This window comes from Boeremia exigua, assembly GCF_020726555.1.
Source record: "Boeremia exigua strain MPI-SDFR-AT-0100 chromosome Unknown C7974scaffold_1, whole genome shotgun sequence".
NCBI classification, from domain to species: Eukaryota; Fungi; Ascomycota; class Dothideomycetes; order Pleosporales; family Didymellaceae; genus Boeremia; species Boeremia exigua.
This window is the reverse complement of record NW_025763518.1, coordinates 1,516,258-1,534,535: the sequence shown is the minus strand read 5'-3', so window position 1 is coordinate 1,534,535 and position 18,278 is coordinate 1,516,258. Positions and strand designations below refer to the sequence as shown.

Sequence of the window (18,278 nt, the reverse complement as noted above, 5' to 3'; positions counted from 1 at the left end):
ATCTACTAAAGTTGGCGCGAGATTGACAGCACAGATCTAGACAGGTTTTGACTGAGGATATTATCACAAATACTGGCCAAAACTTTATCCAATCACTAGCATTAACCAGCAAGTGATCTCGGGCGTTGTGGCGGAGTGGTTATCGCGCAAGACTAGAAATCTTGTTCCTTCGGGAGCGTAGGTTCGAATCCTGCCAACGTCGCGTTTTTTGCCTCCGTACGTGCTACAAGTGCAATGCGTCTATCTGTCTGTCTTTTTGCGCGTGAAAAAACTTGGGTTCGTCAGCCAGATGACCAGTGCAACTGACTCATGAAAATGGTACTTTAGATTACTACATCTCTATAATTCTATCACAGCACGTTCAGTAACTAGTGACCGCTTCTCGTGTGTGAGCTCAGTGATCTGGCCACGAGCGACATGCAAGTGCTGAGCCTGCTGATTAGCAGCCAGAACACCCATTGCTATTCTGGCGGACGAGACGTAGTTGGTCTGCGTCAGTGTTTTGTTCCAAGTGGTGAGGGACTCGCACGCGCCGACTGACTGTCTGTTGGAGTCCACCAGCTGTCTCGTCGAGCCTATCAATTGGGCTATCGTAGATGTGACGAGAGTATCTTTCAGGGATTGACTGCGGCTCGCATCGGCGAGGCTTTTGTTTACGTCGACGAGCGTGGCGATGGTGATTGCGGCTACGATATCCTCTTGCTGCCGTGGTTGACTAGCAGTCTTGATGAGCTCCATTCTCTTCATCACCTCCGCCAGTTCGGTCTTCATCATTTATCCCATACCAGTCTGCAGCACGATCTGTGCCGCCAATCCCTCCTGTCGCAGTCGATTGGCACTCTCATGCATCCTCTTAATTGTGTCCGCCATTTGAGTATGAAGGCCAGTTACTTGTGTAGTTATCTCGGTCTGAATGTCATCTACCCGTGTAGCCAGTTTTTCAACTCGGGTAGACATCTCTTCGTCTCGTATGCGGATGGCTGCACCGAGAGGCTTGATCTTCTTCGTCCACAGACTGTTGATACCGATGATCAAACCCCTCGACAGGTCGCAAGTCTCATCTCTGGTGGCCTGGACAGTGCTGGTTAAACGATCTCACTCGTCTATGGGTGGCGCTTTCGAGGAACTGATCACGCACAGCGAGTATCTCCTCTCGCGCCGGATCGCGAGCGTCTCGGAGATCTGTGCGAATATCGTTCATAGAACTGCCGATACTATCGAAGCCAGTAGCGGAGGCGTCGGTGTGCTTCTCCACAGTGCTCCTGATGTCTGAAAGGGAGCCTTTGACCTGATCAATGTCGCACTGGAATGTACTCAGGGTGCTGTCAGTGGCTCGGACTTGATCACCGATCTTCTCAGTCTCAACTCGAACCGAGGGTATTTTGGTGTGTATAGAAGCTTCGAGACCACCAAATTTGGGTACAGATGACGCGTTCATGTCTCGAACATTTGTTTCGACTGCATTGAACCTCTCGGTGGAAATGGTGCAGTGAGCATCTGACGTCTCCAACTTTCCGACCGAGATAGTGAGCTGTGCTGCAGTTGCCTCAGCATTCGAAACTGCTTCTGTGCGAAACTCCGCCATGAGCGTCTTGGTACTTATCACCAACGATGTGGCGGTTGTCAAATTCCCCTGGACGTCGTCGAGTTTCGTGCTGACTCGGTAATGTGCCAGTAGTAGAGGCGGCAATAATGTGTGGGAGATGGGGGAGTGAGAGAAGGGCATCATCGACAGAACGAGGAAGACAATAAAACGCTAGCGCCTGCCACGAACTAGAAGAGAAGTCGCAAGCGAGCGTCGACTGCGACGCGAGCCGAACATGGTGTATGGGAAGGAGCGCATGAGCTCACCTGGAACCTCAAAGCAAGTTCAAATATCCTCTTATTGATCAAAAGCTTCAGCTCCCTATGAGATCGTGCAGATGACCTTGCCCTTAGTCTTGTTCTCCTCTATCAAACGGTGCGCATCCTGAATCTGCTCCCACGGAAGCACCTTTTCGATGAACAGCTTGAAAGAACCGTCCTTGAACTTCGGTAGTGCATGCTCAACCAGTTGATCCCTCAACTTGCCCTGGTAATCCTCATCCCTGCTCCGCAAGCTGCTGCCCACAAACGTGCACCTCTTCAAGATGAACGCACTGATGTCTGTTCCCTCAGGGACCTGCGTGCCGCCCATAAAGCCAAGATTGACAATTACGCCATCTTTAGCCACCGCCTTGAGGTTATTCTGGAAGTAGCTTGCGCCAATGAAATCAATGATGATGTCTACGCCCTTGCCATCCGTGGCTTTGAGAACCTCGTCGGCCCAGTTCTGCGTCGTGGTATTGAATGCAGCTGTTGCGCCGAGCTCTTTGACCGCAAAGTCGCACTTCTCGTCCTGGCGGGCGGTCGCGTAGACTGCAGATGCGCCGTCCGCTTTCGAAAGCTGGATTCCAGCGATCGAGACAGACGAGGCTGCGGCGTGCCAGAGAATGGACTTGCCGGCTGCGTATTTGCCTACTAGGTACATAGCCTGAGTTGCGGTGATCCATGTCTACCAGAGGTCAGCACTCAGGTTTACTCTGGGCTTGGGAAAGGCTGTACCTCAGGGATGCCAGCACACTGCTCCCATGTTAACTCCTTTGGCTTCCTGACCAGCATGTGTGTCGATACGGCAATGTACTCTGCGTAGGCGCCGCCGTACGCGAGTCCAAAGACCTCATCTCCCTCCTTGAAGTTCTCCTTGCCGCCACCTTCGGCACCCAACTCTGCGATCGTTCCTGAGAATTCTACACCGAGAACTTTAGAAGCACCAGGTGGCACAGGGTATCTGCCTTCACGTTGGAGCAGATCCATGCGGTTTAACCCGAACGCCTTGATCTTGACGAGGGCTTGCGACTTGCCGAGCTCGGGCCTGGGGACATCGGCAATGTGAAGGGCCTCGATTGAACCCTTGCCGTTCTTAATATCTAGGAATTGTTAAAAGGCGTTCTCACATGATAGAACATTAGTCTACATGCCTACTGCCTTCATCGTGTTGCTCATCTTGTACGGTTTAGATGCGGAATCAATGGACAAGGAGGTCGTATTGAACGATACTTGTACAGGCAGAAATGCGTGCTAATTGTTAGGCCTGAGCTCTAGCAGGAAAGAAGATCTGTAAGCTTGACGTAAATGTATTTTCCGAGGCAGTTCCGGCGTCATCGGAACGATTGGTAATGACGTTGGTGGGGCACTTTCGAGAGCGGGGCAACGCGTCAAGCGGATGCTTTCAAGCGACTACGTACTCAGGTAGAAACATTCACAGAGGCGCTCCGACATGTATAAAATTGGTAGAATACCGGGCTGCATATTATACCCCATTTTAACGTTGCTACAGAATCGTACCCTTTTTGTGTGGAAATTGAACAACAACAGCGCTTAGTTTACGAACAGACTGCCGCTGTTGTCGTCGATGTCGTATTGCTTAATGAGTTGTGCCAGTTTATTGGCTTCCTGGGCGTAGTTGAGAGGGTTGATGCTCATCACCTGATAACGGGGCCTAGGGAATTAGCAGCTATCTTACAAACACATGGAATGAGACTTACTTGGGCTGATCCTGATATGTCTCCATCTTAGCCCGGAGCCTAAAGTTAAACGTCTTGCAAGTAGCTTCCTGCATGATGTTCAGGAAGTTCCCCGCGGTGTTGTTCTCCTCGTCTGCTTCCTTGATCTTCATTGCTTCGTTGGCGGACATTCCAACAACGATTTGTCCGACATCATCGAAGCAGTTCAGCCACAGAGTACCAGTGTGATCTGCAACATTGACGCTCAGTACGTAGCGGTATGTTGGCTCAGGGAACGATGTCTGGCACTTCTCACACCACCAAGAGCCAGGGTTCTCTTCAATCACCTTCTTGTTGCATCCTGGCGTCGAGCACGCCGGGTAAGCAATAGTTGTGTTTTTCACGTATAACACGGAAGCTCGCAGGTTCAGATAGGTTGGCTGATCTTGAAGGTAGCTTTCCTCCTCAAGAATCTGAGAGATGAGCTTGGTCTCATTCTTTGAACCTCCAGAAGATGAAGCCATGTTCTGATGAGTAGAGAAGGTAGCGTTCTGACCAACAGCGTTGAACCAGCCTCGCAGTTTGTGTGCCTCGTCGATATCAGGGTCTAGCATCATTGAGCCAGAACTCAACAGACTCAGGCTTCGGCCACCAAAGTCAGAGACCTTGACACCTTTGAAGGCAACAATCGACTCCAACGGTGCCTCGAAACCCTCTGCTGTCTTGCCCCAGATAGTAAGACGCACTGAGGTTTGACTGTCATCGGCGAGTGTCAGTTCTCGCTTGGAGAAGTCTTTGTTCGTGTTCTTGGATGTGATCGTGGACACTTCACCAACCTCCTTCAGCACACCGATGGTGTCGATAGTCGTATCCTTGTCCACGGAGTTGAGGTCACCGATCTTGGTAAAGTTGAATCGAATCTGAGGCTTGTTGTCCTGGTCTTCTGCCTTCTCAACCTCGGTGTCACGTTCGAATTGCAGCTCGTAGTCGTTTGGCAGATTCGAGTACTGTTTCTTCGCAAGTGTGACTCGACAAGGTGCGGAGATGTAGTACACCACACCTTCCTCGAAGATGGGGTACAGCCTTTCAGCAACCTCCGTGAAAGCTGTCGCACGGATCTCGCCAGTGTCATCCAGCAAGTTCACACTAAATAGCTTGCCGGTGCCCTTTGCGTTGTGCCACTCCTTCATTTCGCCCTTGTGTGTGCACCGAGCTCGAATAGTCCACTTGTGAGCATATGGCGAAAGGGACTCGATCGGGTAGAGGTGCGGGTGTGTGGATGTGCTGGGGTTGCTCTGGTGGACGGGGAGCGCCCTCTGCTGTTGCTGGGGCGCAGGAGCTGGCTTGTTGCCGTAGAAGTTGTTGCCCGAGATAGCATCAGGCTGTTGCTTGGGTTTCGAGTCGAGGGCCTCGGGCTGGCCGATCTTTTCGAGCTCGCCGTACTGTGAAAGAACATCGAGCTCCATGATGATCAAAATGCTGTGTACGAGTCAGCTGTGTTGCAACGATCGTGACTCGACCATGCATACTTCTTGTCTTTGACCTGCTGCGGGTTGTATTTGAGTAGTCGGACTATCGATCCTTTCTTGAGCTTGCCAGAGGTGACGATCTCATTTGCAGCTACAAGCGATTAGTTCTGCTCCAGAATGCGGATGTAGGTGCAGGACATACTGGTCGCAATCATCGTCTGTATGAAGTTGCGAACATCACTCAGCACAACACGGAAGCGCTGTATCGCGTTTGCCTCGCCCGCCTTGGGCTCCATAGTCTTGATCTGCACGCATTGCAGGACGGGGTGCTCCACGAAGCAGCCGCTGGGCTCGAAAATGCTCCTACCAGAGTTCAGTATTTGCTAGCGCAATGTCTAGACTTTACATACCTGATGGCACCCTGTGTGATTGCCTGTTCTGCCATGTTGGATGATGTGCAGTTCGGACAGTTATGGTGGTGTTGTGTCGAGGTGGCGGCACAATGAAGTTCCAGGACGCGTCGAGCGCGTTCGCGTTAAGTGGACGCTAGTGATCTGTAGGCACCAACCCCGCCACAACCAAGCGGAGACCCACTTCTATGCATACGTAACTGGCTCAATTGGACCCTCGCTCACAGCCATAGACCTCACACTACATTACATCACACAACAACACCATGGCTGACATTGAAGTTGCAACACGAGCACCTGAGAGCGATGCACAGGAGGCATCGACTGCGCAGACTGCAGGTCAGACGGAAGGAGCTCCGCAGAGCCTCTTCCTGGGCGATACTCCTGCGCAGACAGGGCCAACTATGGGCGTAAGTTCGGTTCAGCGACCAACAGGCAGCACTGACCGAATGATCAGGAGCACTGCACTACAGACCGGCCAACTCCTGCTGGTGAAGTGCCTACGGGAGAAGTCACAAAACTTGGCGGTGTCGAGTGCTACATCACGAAACCCTCCGACTACCCTCATGCTCCCTCGAAGCTTCTCCTACTGCTTACTGGTGGCACTGGAATCAAGTCCACGAACAACCAGCTCCAAGCCGACAAATATGCCTCGGAAGGCTACCTCGTGGTCATGCCCGACCAGTTCGACGGCGAGCCGGCTACGAGCACAGTCACCATGGACGAAGTTACGGAGAAGACATCGTGGCTTGACACCATCAAGCTGAGAGCAGCTGAGGGAATCAAGGCATTCACAATTGATATGTGGCTTGCGAGACACACACCAGAGAAGGTCCTACCGATCTTGCACAAGGTCGTCGAGGGCGCCAAGGAGGAGTTCGCAGATGCAGTCGCAAACGGAGGCGGCGTGTACGGCGTGGGATACTGCTTTGGCGCCAAATACGTCCTCATGTTGGCTGGTGAGCTCCCCGACACAGTTGCTTGGGGACAGGCACCTGCAGAAGATGAGGAACAGGGCGCAGCGAAGAAGGCGCCAGTCCTGAAGGCAGGCGCTGTCGCACACGGAACGATGGTCTCGAAAGAGGACCTCGAAGCTGTACGGTCTCCTGTTTACATTGCTGCTGTCAAGGACGACCCGCTGTTCCCAGAGGACGAGGTTCTTACACCTGGCCGGCGGGCAATGGAGACCAACAAAGTAGAACACGAGGTCAAGGTCTATGAAGGGGTGCCACACGGCTTTGCGGTGTACGGAGATTACGAAGACTCGAAGATCAAGCACGAGCAATCACAGGCCTTCGGGGAGATGTTGTCGTGGATACAAGGCCACTAAACGTCCGGATGATCTGCACACCTGACAAGCAGGGATCCCCTCAGTTTCACGCGCGGCGTCGAAAGGCTGGACTTTTCTGTCGATTCGTAGTGTAATGATACCACTTCTTATGATCTACGGTATAAGATTGCCCGCGGCATTTTGACATTGCTGCTCACGGGCCTCCGCACCAGCGCAGGGTCAGCCTCACTGTTTGGGCGCGCGCGTTCGCTTTTCGTATAGTCGTGACCGCTCTTTCGCGAGTCGGCAAGCGTTGCTCCTACAACACAACATTGTCTCTTCCTCAAATAAGCTCTACGTCACCGGTTCCGCTCCCAACAGCCCATTTTCTCACTGCACTCCACCGGACTACCCATACGTCGCCTCTCTTCATTTCGAGGCGGCGGTCTGTGCCTTCTATGAACACAGTCCCGATATCGCTAAGTGCTCGTACAAACACGGCCTTGTCTTCGTCGGGCTTGTCCACCATGCTAATGCCACCTGTTGTGTCGTCTAGCCGCTGCAGTGATGCTGGGAATTGTGACAGAAATGACGCAGAGTAGTGTTGCGACAGTAGCGCCTGGTGCGATGTGAGGTACTGCAGTTCGGATGGGGAGAGAAGCGGTCGCATGGTATCGAGGGAGGCAGTGTGTTGCGCGCGAATGTGGAGCGGGTGTTGGTCGATCTACCCATTGCTGGTCAGCACATGCACGATCCTGAGCAACGCCTTCGAGGGAACGTACCTTCTTGAGTCTTGCCCTCAAAAAGCTCCTGACCAGGAACTTGAATCGCTCAAGTTCTGTTTGAATGACTATAAGCTTGAAATTTGTCTTTGGGTCCATATTTCCCGTCTGGTCTTCCACAAGCTCAATCTGCCTACGCCATTAGGACCTCTTCGCAACAACCACTCCACCGTTTCCATGTCCTGTATCAAGGACAGCAACATACCTGCCGTCTAATCCGCTCTAGCACTCTGTCCATCAGCTCCTCTGGCCAGCTGAGAATCTCAGGCGCTGTGCGCTCTGCAACCCATACTCTCGTCAACTCCTGCAGGTCTCTTGATTCCTGAGGCGTTGAGTCGACTGCGACTTCGGCGAGGAGATCGTCAATATCCATGGTCGTACGACACGGAAGCTGTGTGCGCCCGACCGCGGGTAGGCGTTCGACAGGGGAGGAAGTGCAGTACTGCGAGACAAAGCAAGACGATGTGTACCCTCGAGGTGTCAAATGCGTGTGGGACGTTGGGTGGAGTGTCAGAGAATGGTTAAAAGATACCGCGGCTGCAGGTACAAGACCGGATAGAGTTCGTGATCGCGTCTCACATGCTGCAGCGTTCACGGAAAGTGGGGCAGTCACATCGCTAGCGTGTTTAAAGCGCGTCGCGTCCGATTGGCTTGCAGTTTCAAGGTCAGGGCGCTCGCAGCTGTCAAGTCTCACGAAAGTATTGACAGCAAAAGCTTAGACTGGTTCGTGTCACAAGCAGGTACGATGCATTTAAGGTACTGTTTCATTTCCCTAGTTTCTACATGCAGTTTCTAGCCGGTATCATCTCTCTGCCGCATTACGACGAAGGACCCATCGATTACCTCCTCAAGTCTTGGCCACAGGCTTACCATCACCAACCCCAGCCTGGGAAGATCAAAAGACGTACGAATAAGTACACAATCGAATGGAATAAGAGCCTCAATAGGTTAAAGCGAAGCAAAGACCCTCAGTTGCGCCAATGTGCGACAAATGCTGGAATGCTTTCAGTCTGATGTAGTGGAGCCAATCTGGTATGGAGAGGGTGTCGAAGAATGGAAGAAGACCAGTTGGGGATAGGAGAGGATGTCGAGCTGACGATGTGTGGAGGTACATAGACCGGTTTATTTGGTTTCGTAATGTTTCTGAGATTGTGTCGTTGGATTGATGCTTTGATCTGCTCCACGGGGCCATGAAAATCCGTATGAGGATGGTAGTGACAAAGGAAATAATGAGACTGTGAGGCAGTGGTCTAATGCTGCCGTAAACAAGAATGATGTCCGAGCCTGCGGCCACGCGACATTGGGTATAAAATGCAGGAGCAACGGGAGTGGCGCAAGCCCAAAATGTAGAGACTGCTCGCAGTCGGTGTTGTGTTGTTCCCGCTGTCTGGAAGTCCAAATTGATGCAGAGAAAGAGCCAAATGGCAAATCGCTAGAACGCCTCGAGATGGAAATGAGTAAATGATCAAAACGCCGATGCTGTGGAATACCGAAGCAGCAAGTAATGGGAACGCCGTGGATCCAGTTCGCCGTGAATTAGAGCATGTCGTATACAAATCGTCGGCTTCGCGTGCGCTCAGTAGGAGGCCATGCGACGCGAAGCACCTATTCGCCCAACGGGTGAGTCGTCGCCGAGCATGAAGATGTTGCCGCCACTCTTGGACCGACTGAGAGACGTGGGGCTGTCTTCCATCTGGCAAGAGTGTTGGCCAATCGCGAACGTATGGGCACGGTTCAGCTTCGAGCGTTGTCGGAGCTTGTTAAGGCCACGTTCGCAGGATTGCTCGTGCTCCTTAGCATCCATACGAAGATAGTTCTGTGGGAAGCAACGAGTCGAGTTAGAGTGGTAGAAAGAACTATAGCCACCGTCAAGGATGTAGACCTCGGGATAGTGCAGTGCAGGGTAGCGGTGCGCATTCTCCTTGCGGTCTTGAGAGCGCACGAACTTGGCCCTGGGTTTATTAGAACAAGAGCGGAGTAGATGCACAGTGCGCGGACTTACATGAGAGGCGCGCGGTGCGCGGAGTATTCACAGTGCAGGATGAGAAGCGTGTTAGTGTTGGCTGGCGCGGAGAAGAGACGCTCAGCCAATTGCTCTTTGTCACAGAAGTTCAATGCGCCTTCAATGTGTCCTCCGTTGTACTCGTACTCGAAGCGGCAATCAATGATGGCTGTCTCGTCATACATGTGCTCGTAGGTACCGTCAAGCACTTGGATGAGTGTTTCATGGGTGATACGAGGAAGGCTCTCGGGCTCAGTGGGTGTGAAATGAGGCAGCTTGAGCGAAGGGCAGTCCTCTGTATCCATCACAGACGACAGACCACTGGGTGAATCAGACTCGTCACTATCGTTCTTCGCGTTCATCACGTCGCCAGGATGCTCAAACATGCTCAGTGATCTCCTCATCTTACTAGGGCGAGGACGGCTGTGAGCGGCACTTTGTTTCCTAATGGCAGCAAGGGGTGAGCCATTGTTGCGGGACTGTATGTTTGAGCCGAAGGGAAATGGCTTAATCTTAGATGACGCGAAGAGTGATCCATTGGAGATGGGGCGACGTTCTCGGGGGGGTGAAGGGGCAAAGCACTCGTCAAGACTGGGTGATGATGTGTTGCCAATGTTCTCAAAGCCGTCACGGTCACAGCCAGCGCCAAACCTGAAAGGCTGCTGTTCCTGCTGCTTGAAGGAAACAGTGTTGGTCGAGAAGTTCTTCGTGCGTGAGAGAGATGGTCGGAGAAGGATGGACTTCTTACGACTGCGACGCGTCAGTAAAGGCTTGAGTGGTTCACGCAGATTGTACGTACTCAGCAGCAGAGCTTGGGCGAGGAATGTCTAGCTCATTAGCAGGCTGCTCGCAGGGAGAGAGCATGTCGTCGTCGTCGTCGTCGTTGTTGCTGGGCATCACCTCTGGAGAGGGCGACGGCAGTGTGATGTAGCTGTTGTAGGGCGCCTTGTGCGGCAGCGGCGAGATGTCCATGGAGTCGGGCACGAAGCAGGGCGAGGAGTCGGGGATTGGCGGCGTGGTCACGCCTTCCCATCTGACTGGAGGGGTTGTTACGCCTTCGGCTGCTTGGTTAGAGGTCAGCCTATATTCGCGCCGACAACAAAGCACAGCGTGGCTTACTGTGAGCATCGACCTGCTGGAACAAAGCCGACGTAAAGAGGGAACGACGGGGGGTGGCGAGCTGGGGGCTAACAAAGGAATTAGCAGGGTGGACAATGGGCGGATTGCATATGCAAGGGTGGGCCGTACCTCTGGTCGACATGCAGATTCGACGACATGTCAGCGGCCAGGCTTGCCGTCGGCGACGATCCCCTCATTGGCTGGATGGCGAAGTACGAGTTGTCCATGCCTCCCTTCCTCATGCTCATGTCGCGGAAGTTGAAGCTCTTCTGGCCCAGCGGGTGGGCGGCAAACAATGGCTTTGATTGTGGCAGGTCGCGGCGATAGCCCCACGGGCCGGGAATGGCGGCGGGCGGGCACATGGCGGCCAGCGGCGACGACATCTCCATGGCGGCGATGGGCGGCGGTGTGCGGTGCGGCGGCGGCGGTGCAGTCGAGGTGCAGCGAGCGTGGGCGGCGGGCGGAGGTGCTGCGGGCGGGCTCTCAGCTCACTGGCGGCGAGGGACGGTGGTAGGGTTGGCGGCGGGGAGAGCCGTGGAGCATATAAGACAGGAAAGCTAATTCCAATCTGAAGATGCTCGCGGTAAACAGCCTCGCAGTCGGACGCTAATATACACAGAGATGCTGGTCGCGGAGGGCTAGGCGGACATGGAGCTCGCTATCGGCGGGTCGGTAGCGGCGAGTCGATGGCGGTGGTGGCAGCGGCTTCCCAACGAGTTACCCCAGTGCAGTGAGCGTCGAGCTTCTTCTAGTCAATACTCATCAGTGCCGGTGCCAGCTGTCGAAGGGAGGGAATGGCCTTCTTGGGTGCGAGAAGGGTGAAGAAAAGAGAGGCAGGGCAAGGTCACCCAGCTGGATTTGAGGTTGCCGAGCCTACGCTTCCACAGCAACGACCAAGCTGCAGTGGAGGTGGTCCAGCACGGCGGCCAGTGCGCGCGTTGGCGAGGCATAAGCGCTGCACGGAGGCCTCACCACTAGCAGGCCTGCTGCACACGGCCCTGGCAGCAGCGGGACGAGGATGGGGCAGTTTGCTCTTTCGGTACTGCTGCTGCTGCAGCGCCGCTGATCCGCGGCGTTTCATTGACGCTGCCCGCAACCGCAATCACGATCACGCTGCAGCTAACGCGCCTTGCGTCTGCGGCTGCCGGCGAACCTGTGTTTACGACGCGCTCTGCGGCAGTGCAGCGCGGCGAAGGATGCTGTGGCATTGCCATGGCAGGCAGCGCGCAGTTGCGCTGCTCACGGGCGAGGCCAGCGCCATGCAGCCCGCCGGAGCTGGCTGAGGCACCTGCACACCATATCTCCCTCGTCGCGTTACCTTGACAGCACGCTGGCACGGATCCCGCCCCGACCAGCATTATGCCGGCAAGCCCTGAAAATTGCGTGAAACCAGCAGTTCGCTCTCCGCTTAACTGCTGCACCGGCCTCTGTCCAAGCAGTATCTGCGCCGACGGCCCTCGTGTGAGGCGTCGCGAGGAGCCACAGTGCCCTTCTAGCCGTCACCTGCGTCACGTAGAGACGGTTTCCCATGGAGACGCCTCCGGTCGACCCAACATTGCACCGAACAGCTTACCTATTACCACCGCAAGGCCTAGCCGCGGATCGCCCCCAGTCGAGTGCTAACCTTGTAGGAGTCTCTGCTTGCATCCTGACACGGTAGGCCGGCGTCAGTGTGGTCAGCTCTCACGAGTCTTTCGTCATCGCACCAGGGACGGTGACTTGGCGCTGCTCTGCCAGGGAAACAGCCTCGAAGCCGCTGGCCAGCTGCTCGTTGTGAGTGGCCAGGACACGGCGCCCTGGAGTAGCTTTAGGCGATGGCCCAGGTCTGATAGGGCAGGCGGCTCAATTTCGCTGGCCCCGTTGGTACAGGGAACCGACGTCGCAGCACCTCCGTTTTGTGCTGCGCGGCCCGTGAACTCCTCGATATTACAAGCTTTTTACCATATGTGGATGCATTAAACTGGCTTCGTCCGAGCTCCGCTGGTGGCAGAACCGTCTCTTAGTGCGTGCTCGAGATCGAGCTGCCAGGAGGCATCGCGATTACGATACCCCTTCAACGTCATTCTCTTAAGGCTGAGTTCGATGAGCACGATGATCCGATTTCCCAGTTTGCTAGTCTTGCACTTCTTGTTTTGTCTCCTGAGACAACACATCAACAGCGTCGCTCATCTCTGCTACAAAAAACAATCGCTTCCCGGACATGGGTTCGGACAGGCCGGTGGAGGCTGTCGCCATAGCAGCTGAACTTAGGAAGGGTCGTTCGAGAACACGGGCGTTCCCAATCCCCCGAGCAAACCGCGTGCACAAAGCCTTCACAACGGGTACCATCATCATTTCGGGTTGGACCCCACCACCGGTGACCCCTCTTCTGTGGACCTGAGAGGCTGAGAGGCCAATTGCGGCGCTTGCGAAAAGCGCTATCAAACAGTCGCGTGTCGTCTCCCGGTGGACGCGACAGGCGATTAGACACAAATAACCTAAACCGGCACACAAATGGGCATCGCGCGCGCAGTCTCGTGACTAAGAGCATGGGTTTTTCACTCAACCCCAGACCTGCGGGAGGGTCTCTGCGTCTCAGGACCCTGAATTTTTTCTGCACTGTGACAGCCAGTTTGAGCACAGTATTCGTCAGACGTAAGCATCAGGCCGACTGCATCCGATGTTCGTGCATGAAGACTCGTCACGCTCGTGGAGTCGGCAAAGCTTCAAGCCTCCAAAGAGAACAGATTTGCACGCAAGTGTTACGTCCGTCGCTGGAGATCTCTAGCTATAGACGCATGGCCGGAAAAGAAAACTCAATGGAGGTGGACCTGAGTCGATCTCGGTTGAGGCGTTACCGTTGTCCCATGCAACTATCGCCAGTCTCGCAGGCCCCCTTGGCGGCGCCTCAAAACGTGCGATTGTCAGCCCAACTAATCTATCTCGAGCACCTCCAGGGTCCATGAGGATTCTGGCGCAGCTGAGCGGGAAGGTGTACGGTCTCACCGGACTGCGTCAGGGTGACTGTGGGGTTGGGAGGGGTGCTGTTGCTTCATATAGCGAGGCTTCGCTCTATGGAGACTGACGCTGTGTTGGGCGTATGGAACACTGCGAATTAGCACACAGCACACAATTGTGCTCGAGTTGTGCTTGAAGGAGTGCTCTCGAGCTTCATTTAACATGCGGGTTATATTTAGTGGGCGGTTATAGGTAAGCATATCACTCCTGGACGGTAGGGAGTAATCAGCTGCTCTTGAAGTCTTCAAAAGACCAGTATATCACACAAGCACTCCGGAGCTCTAGTTTTCCTTCGATGTTGATTCAGCAGACAAATTCTGCATCTCATCAAGAGCTCTATACGGCCAAAGTCACGCGGCTTTCGTCGTGCCGAACAAGGCTTCGCCACAGTATTTATTCTGCACAGTGGTGGATACCTTGGAAAAACTGCAGGAGCTTCCAGAGCAACGCGAAAGTAACGCGAGAGCTCCATCACTCAGGCTTGACCGATTGCAGGGGAGCATCCACCTGAACCATTGCTGTGGTACGCTTGAGCAAACGTGGTTGCCAGGCGCGGTGCGGGGTGCCAAGCCACGGATTCATATTCCGCCGTGATTGAGCTAGCACTCATTCAGCGAGCGGTGAAAGCTACAATTCTGGCAGAACTTTTCGTTCGTGAACTTTTCGTGACAAGCGTGATCGAGCTTAGTCCCATCAAATCAACCAGGAAGAGAACCAAAATGGGTGTTAAGAACCGCAAGAGAGAGCGTGATACTGTGCAGGCCGAAAATGTTGAAGAGGCTCCCGCGAAACGCCGCAAACAACTCAATGAAGAACACCTGAAGCTGTCGAAGCTTTACGAGGACCTAGCAGCAGAATCAGACGAAGTACGCTTTGAAGCTGCCAAACAGCTCATTGTCAGGTTCTCACCCGAGAGCAAACCAGCTGCGAAAGAGGTGGAAACTGCGTTGACACGCTTGATAAAGGGTCTTTGCAGTCAGAGGAAAGCGGCAAGAGTCGGTTTCTCGCTCACACTGACCGAACTGCTGCGTCAAGTATTTGGTGGTGACAAGATTGACGGTCTGGATCATGATGTCCCGTCAATCATCAAAATGGTTGATGAGAAGACCGAGGTCGAGGGAAATGTTCCTGGACGAGTATGAGTGACTTCCCTTGCGCTGAGCTTAGAGGGCTGACTATCACAGGCCCGACGAGACCATCTGATCGGTAAACTTTTCGGATACAAAGCTATTATGCAATCTACAATAGTCATTGAACCGGAACTTTCCATGGAATGCTGGAACCAGCTTCTGGACCACATCTATGGAATGGCACGCGACATACCATGGCTACGCGAAGAATGTGGGTTAGTTCTCGTTGAAGCAGTGAAGAGTCTGAAGGCTCAGCCACAGTTCGAACAGTGCGCAGAGGAGGCAATCAAACGTCTAACTCCATTCAAACTTGTCAGTACGCCACAAGGCGTCGCGGTGTGGCTTACAGTGCGGACAAACTACGAGAAGATTTTACCAGAGGGCGTTTGGCATCAAAAAGATCCTCTTTCTAAGAAGGAGCGATCGCGGTTAGCAAAGCTTATGAAGGAAGATTTTCATGTCGATTCTGAGAACGCCAAAGACGGAACTATCAAATCTGCTGCTGCAAACCCAAACCCTACCTTTGCCTGGAATCTGGTCTTTGGCGAAATACTGCGGCGAGATGAGGAGAGCAAGGGTAGCGCGAAAGAGCCATCCAAACCCGAATTTCCTCAGCTGTGGATCGACATTGTAGACAGTATGTTCACCGCGCAATAAGTATTAAAGTTAAGACTGACTCGACCAGACAATTTGTTTTCGACCACCTCCTCTCATGAAAGAAAGTCGTGGGGCTTCAAACTATTCAGCAACATGATTTCTCAGGTACCTGCGTGGGCCGTTCCCGCCTTGTTCAGTCCAAATCTTATGAGGACTGTCGTTAATCAGAGCAAGAAAGACGATAGGTTCCTTCACACAGCGGCACTCGCAGCTCTCAGGTCTGTACAGTCGAGGGTTGAAAGGGACAGCAACGCTGCCTTCCCCGTCGTTGTTGCGCTCACCACAAAACATGGTAGCGTTGATTTTGACAGGGCTACAAAAACCAAGACGCTCGAGCAAGTTCTTCTCTCGGCTGATGATAGTGCACTCAAGAAGATCGTCCGACACCTGAAGTCCATTATCCTTCGGCCCGACACCGAGGAGCAGAATGTTGCAGACAGTCGTCGACAGGTCATCGCTGATCTCCTCATTAACACAATAAAGCAGTTCAAGCGCTATGATGAACTATCTGAAGATACTCTCGATGGCGACAACTGGCTTCGGGGTATCGTTGAACTGCTGGTGGAGCAAGCATATTTCACCCCTTCAAAAGACGTGAAGACCAGCAAGGTACCTCTTCCTCCAATCAGCGAAGCCAGCAGGACAATGTTCCAAGAGCGTCTTTCCTCGAGTCTCACGAAGTTGCTTGGTGTCGAGGTTGGCACCAAGTCTTATTTCGCCTCGATGATCATAAACATTGTTCGGGCTAAGAACGCATCTACCAAGACGCTTGAGTCGATTTTCAAGGCGGAACCGAATGTCATGGAAACAGTCCAGAAAGCATTCGAGACTCTTGATAAGATCTCCAAAAAGGTAGACAAAACATTCACAACAATCTCTGACCAGCACAGCTAATACAAGCATAACAGGGATCAATTGCTGGCAACAAAATGGCGGCAGAGGGTTTCATACTTCTCTATGCGTTGACATTGCTGCAAGTCTACAACGGTGACGGTGATGCCATCATGATGCTCGACGATCTTGATGCGTCTCGCAAGGCTATGGCAAAAGACAAGAACTCTGGCGAAGGCTCAGATGCATTTGTCGAGATTGTTTTATCCTTCCTCGGCAACCCACGCACCCTATTTCGCAAGATTGGTGAAGAGGTCTTCTCTATCTTCGCATCTGAGATTGGCTCAGAGGGTTTACAGTCGCTTGCCGAGATCCTGGACACGGAGGAGAACCTTGAAGGACAGAAAGAGTTGTTTAACCAAGGTGACGACGACACTGAACATGACAAGTCTGACGATGACTCTGGCGATGCTTCGGAGATGGACTCAGACGTCGAAATGGTAGATTCGGATGTTGAGCTGGTTAATGGTGATGGTGACTCAGAGGACGAGTCTTCTGGGTCTGATTCCTCGGACACTGACAGCAACGACAGCGATGATGAAGATGAAGAAGATGATGCAGAGTTGACGCAGTTTAACAACCTCCTTCAGATGACACTCGGAACAGCAAAAGCTGATATGGACGGTGACGACGATTCCGACGATTCCGACATGGATGATGAGCAGATGATGGCCTTGGATCCTCAACTTAGCAAAATCTTCAAGCAGCGAAGCCAAGTCACAAGCAAGAAGAAGGACAGAGAAGATGCAAAGCAGAACGTCGTCCAGTTCAAATCGAGAGTCCTCGATCTACTGGCGATATATCTGGAGAAGCAGTACTCAAACGCACTCACACTGGAGGTCCTTCTGCCCATACTACGCCGCACACGTGCGAGTGCAAATAAGCAGTTGGCCGAGAAGAGCAGCAAGTTGCTCAAGACATACTTCGATACCCGCTCGAAGCACAAGGCTCCTCTGCCAAAGCCAGAAGCGATTGAGACAGTGTGGGCAACACTGAAGGGTATTCACGAGGAAGCGAAGAATGGCGGTGGCGCCAAAGCTCACGCCGATGTGTGCAGTAGCGCTAGCTTGCACGTGGTCAAGGTACTTGTGGGCCTCGATAAAGCGAACTACTCCGGTGTTGTGGATGTGTATGCGGAGACACAGAAGCAGTGGTTTGCGGACAAAAAGTCGCCTCTCCAGCCAACACTGTTCACGCAATTCCAGAACTGGTCGATGAACGCCCAGAAGCAGAGCAAGTAGTAACATAGACGTATGCGATACCATCTATTGCCAACATCCGCAAACGCGTCATCACGCCCCTCGTTCAGTGTCTTAACAGCTGCGTGTGACTTACATATTGATAGCGAGAATCTTGCCTGCGCGTAGCTAGTTTAACGGCAAGTCCTGCGCCTTGTACATGTATTACTCCAGTACAGCAAAGTAATATCGGCTGCAGTAGCGCATAGCGCGGTCGTACCCGCAGATCTGAACCTTGATACTACACCTTCTAGAACTAGTCTGGCTTTGTCTTTATACCACGTACGTCTCGTGAGAGGCCATCTTTGGTCCGGACATACCCCACAATCTTTGATTCTGCACGCCACGTGGATAGGTAGCCCGCGTGTCAGACCACGAGGGCACTTCTCAGGTCCGTCTCCAAAGCGGTAATTAGCTATCCAACCAACCACGACACGGAGGTACGGTTTTCATGAGACGTGGAGATGCATACCAGGACTGTCAAACTGTGTGGTTCTTCCGGCGCTTCTTCGACCGTCACTGGCGCCAATTTGCAATTTCCAAGGTTTCATTATTCTAAGTAAACTCCTCTCGGAATGCAGGACGTTCGTTTGATATCAGATGCAGCATGAAAGGTACTGCAGCCGATGGAACGAGAACTATGTCTCCAGGTGATTTGCAGTGGCTGAGGGCGCTGCTAGCGTCCTGAATACTTCAACATTCTCATGATCAACAGATGACTCTGATGCAGGTCCACTGCTGATCGTCTTATAGTCAAATTGGTCGTACCTGACTGTGGGTGCTATACAC

At 53.1% G+C, this 18,278-nt stretch overlaps 7 protein-coding genes and 1 non-coding gene across 8 annotated transcripts; 3 read left to right on the top strand and 5 right to left on the bottom strand.

Moving 5' to 3' along the window:
* The first annotated feature begins 121 nt into the window (after nucleotides 1-121).
* Nucleotides 122-202, top strand: C7974DRAFT_t18. The gene has a single exon. It is a non-coding gene; the product is annotated as a tRNA-Ser (tRNA).
* Nucleotides 203-339: 137 nt separating this feature from the next.
* C7974DRAFT_419573 (uncharacterized protein) lies at nucleotides 340-1,826 on the bottom strand (the record flags this gene model as incomplete). The annotated part of the gene is made up of 3 exons (XM_046144213.1): nucleotides 1,139-1,826; nucleotides 925-1,071; nucleotides 340-765 (listed from the first exon to the last, which is right to left on the bottom strand). Exons 1-3 carry the CDS (start codon nucleotides 1,727-1,729, stop codon nucleotides 340-342), a joined length of 1,164 nt encoding a protein of 387 aa, XP_046002770.1. The 5' UTR covers nucleotides 1,730-1,826.
* C7974DRAFT_12734 (uncharacterized protein) lies at nucleotides 1,818-3,209 on the bottom strand. Its single transcript, XM_046135288.1, has 3 exons — nucleotides 3,000-3,209; nucleotides 2,584-2,948; nucleotides 1,818-2,533 (listed from the first exon to the last, which is right to left on the bottom strand). Exons 1-3 carry the CDS (start codon nucleotides 3,022-3,024, stop codon nucleotides 1,907-1,909), a joined length of 1,017 nt encoding a protein of 338 aa, XP_046002769.1. The 5' UTR covers nucleotides 3,025-3,209; the 3' UTR covers nucleotides 1,818-1,906.
* A 190-nt stretch (nucleotides 3,210-3,399) lies between these two features.
* On the bottom strand, nucleotides 3,400-5,438 carry C7974DRAFT_429990 (replication protein-like protein A 70 kDa DNA-binding subunit; the record flags this gene model as incomplete). Its single annotated transcript, XM_046144674.1, has 5 exons — nucleotides 3,400-3,520; nucleotides 3,567-5,003; nucleotides 5,054-5,144; nucleotides 5,196-5,356; nucleotides 5,404-5,438. The coding sequence occupies 5 exons, from the start codon at nucleotides 5,436-5,438 to the stop codon at nucleotides 3,400-3,402; spliced, it is 1,845 nt and encodes a 614-aa protein (XP_046002768.1).
* A 231-nt stretch (nucleotides 5,439-5,669) lies between these two features.
* C7974DRAFT_299532 (Alpha/Beta hydrolase protein) lies at nucleotides 5,670-6,733 on the top strand (the record flags this gene model as incomplete). The annotated part of the gene is made up of 2 exons (XM_046137755.1): nucleotides 5,670-5,813; nucleotides 5,861-6,733. 2 exons carry the CDS (start codon nucleotides 5,670-5,672, stop codon nucleotides 6,731-6,733), a joined length of 1,017 nt encoding a protein of 338 aa, XP_046002767.1.
* A 283-nt stretch (nucleotides 6,734-7,016) lies between these two features.
* C7974DRAFT_407727 (uncharacterized protein) lies at nucleotides 7,017-7,828 on the bottom strand (the record flags this gene model as incomplete). Its single annotated transcript, XM_046143259.1, has 3 exons — nucleotides 7,017-7,397; nucleotides 7,456-7,584; nucleotides 7,661-7,828. 3 exons carry the CDS (start codon nucleotides 7,826-7,828, stop codon nucleotides 7,017-7,019), a joined length of 678 nt encoding a protein of 225 aa, XP_046002766.1.
* Nucleotides 7,829-8,839: 1,011 nt separating this feature from the next.
* C7974DRAFT_12677 (uncharacterized protein) lies at nucleotides 8,840-11,094 on the bottom strand. The gene is made up of 5 exons (XM_046135274.1): nucleotides 10,706-11,094; nucleotides 10,577-10,644; nucleotides 10,257-10,521; nucleotides 9,458-10,207; nucleotides 8,840-9,407 (listed from the first exon to the last, which is right to left on the bottom strand). The coding sequence occupies exons 1-5, from the start codon at nucleotides 10,963-10,965 to the stop codon at nucleotides 9,032-9,034; spliced, it is 1,719 nt and encodes a 572-aa protein (XP_046002765.1). The 5' UTR covers nucleotides 10,966-11,094; the 3' UTR covers nucleotides 8,840-9,031.
* A 3,137-nt stretch (nucleotides 11,095-14,231) lies between these two features.
* Nucleotides 14,232-17,755, top strand: C7974DRAFT_382718 (DNA polymerase phi-domain-containing protein). Its single transcript, XM_046140701.1, has 4 exons — nucleotides 14,232-14,709; nucleotides 14,758-15,340; nucleotides 15,389-16,212; nucleotides 16,269-17,755. Exons 1-4 carry the CDS (start codon nucleotides 14,293-14,295, stop codon nucleotides 17,490-17,492), a joined length of 3,048 nt encoding a protein of 1,015 aa, XP_046002764.1. The 5' UTR covers nucleotides 14,232-14,292; the 3' UTR covers nucleotides 17,493-17,755.
* Nucleotides 17,756-18,278: the final 523 nt, after the last annotated feature.

Coding starts and splice junctions, on each gene's coding strand:
- C7974DRAFT_382718 (XM_046140701.1), top strand. CDS start 14,293: ATGGGTGTTAAGAACCGCAAGAGAGAGCGTGATACTGTGCAGGCCGAA. Junction 14,710..14,757: donor AGGGAAATGTTCCTGGACGA/GTATGAGTGACT, acceptor TGACTATCACAG/GCCCGACGAGACCATCTGAT. Junction 16,213..16,268: donor TTGATAAGATCTCCAAAAAG/GTAGACAAAACA, acceptor CAAGCATAACAG/GGATCAATTGCTGGCAACAA.
- C7974DRAFT_12677 (XM_046135274.1), bottom strand. CDS start 10,965: ATGGAGATGTCGTCGCCGCTGGCCGCCATGTGCCCGCCCGCCGCCATT. Junction 10,522..10,576: donor CCAGCAGGTCGATGCTCACA/GTAAGCCACGCT, acceptor CCTCTAACCAAG/CAGCCGAAGGCGTAACAACC. Junction 9,408..9,457: donor GCGCACCGCGCGCCTCTCAT/GTAAGTCCGCGC, acceptor TAATAAACCCAG/GGCCAAGTTCGTGCGCTCTC.
- C7974DRAFT_12734 (XM_046135288.1), bottom strand. CDS start 3,024: ATGAGCAACACGATGAAGGCAGTAG. Junction 2,949..2,999: donor CAACACGATGAAGGCAGTAG/GCATGTAGACTA, acceptor AACAATTCCTAG/ATATTAAGAACGGCAAGGGT. Junction 2,534..2,583: donor AGTGTGCTGGCATCCCTGAG/GTACAGCCTTTC, acceptor GACCTCTGGTAG/ACATGGATCACCGCAACTCA.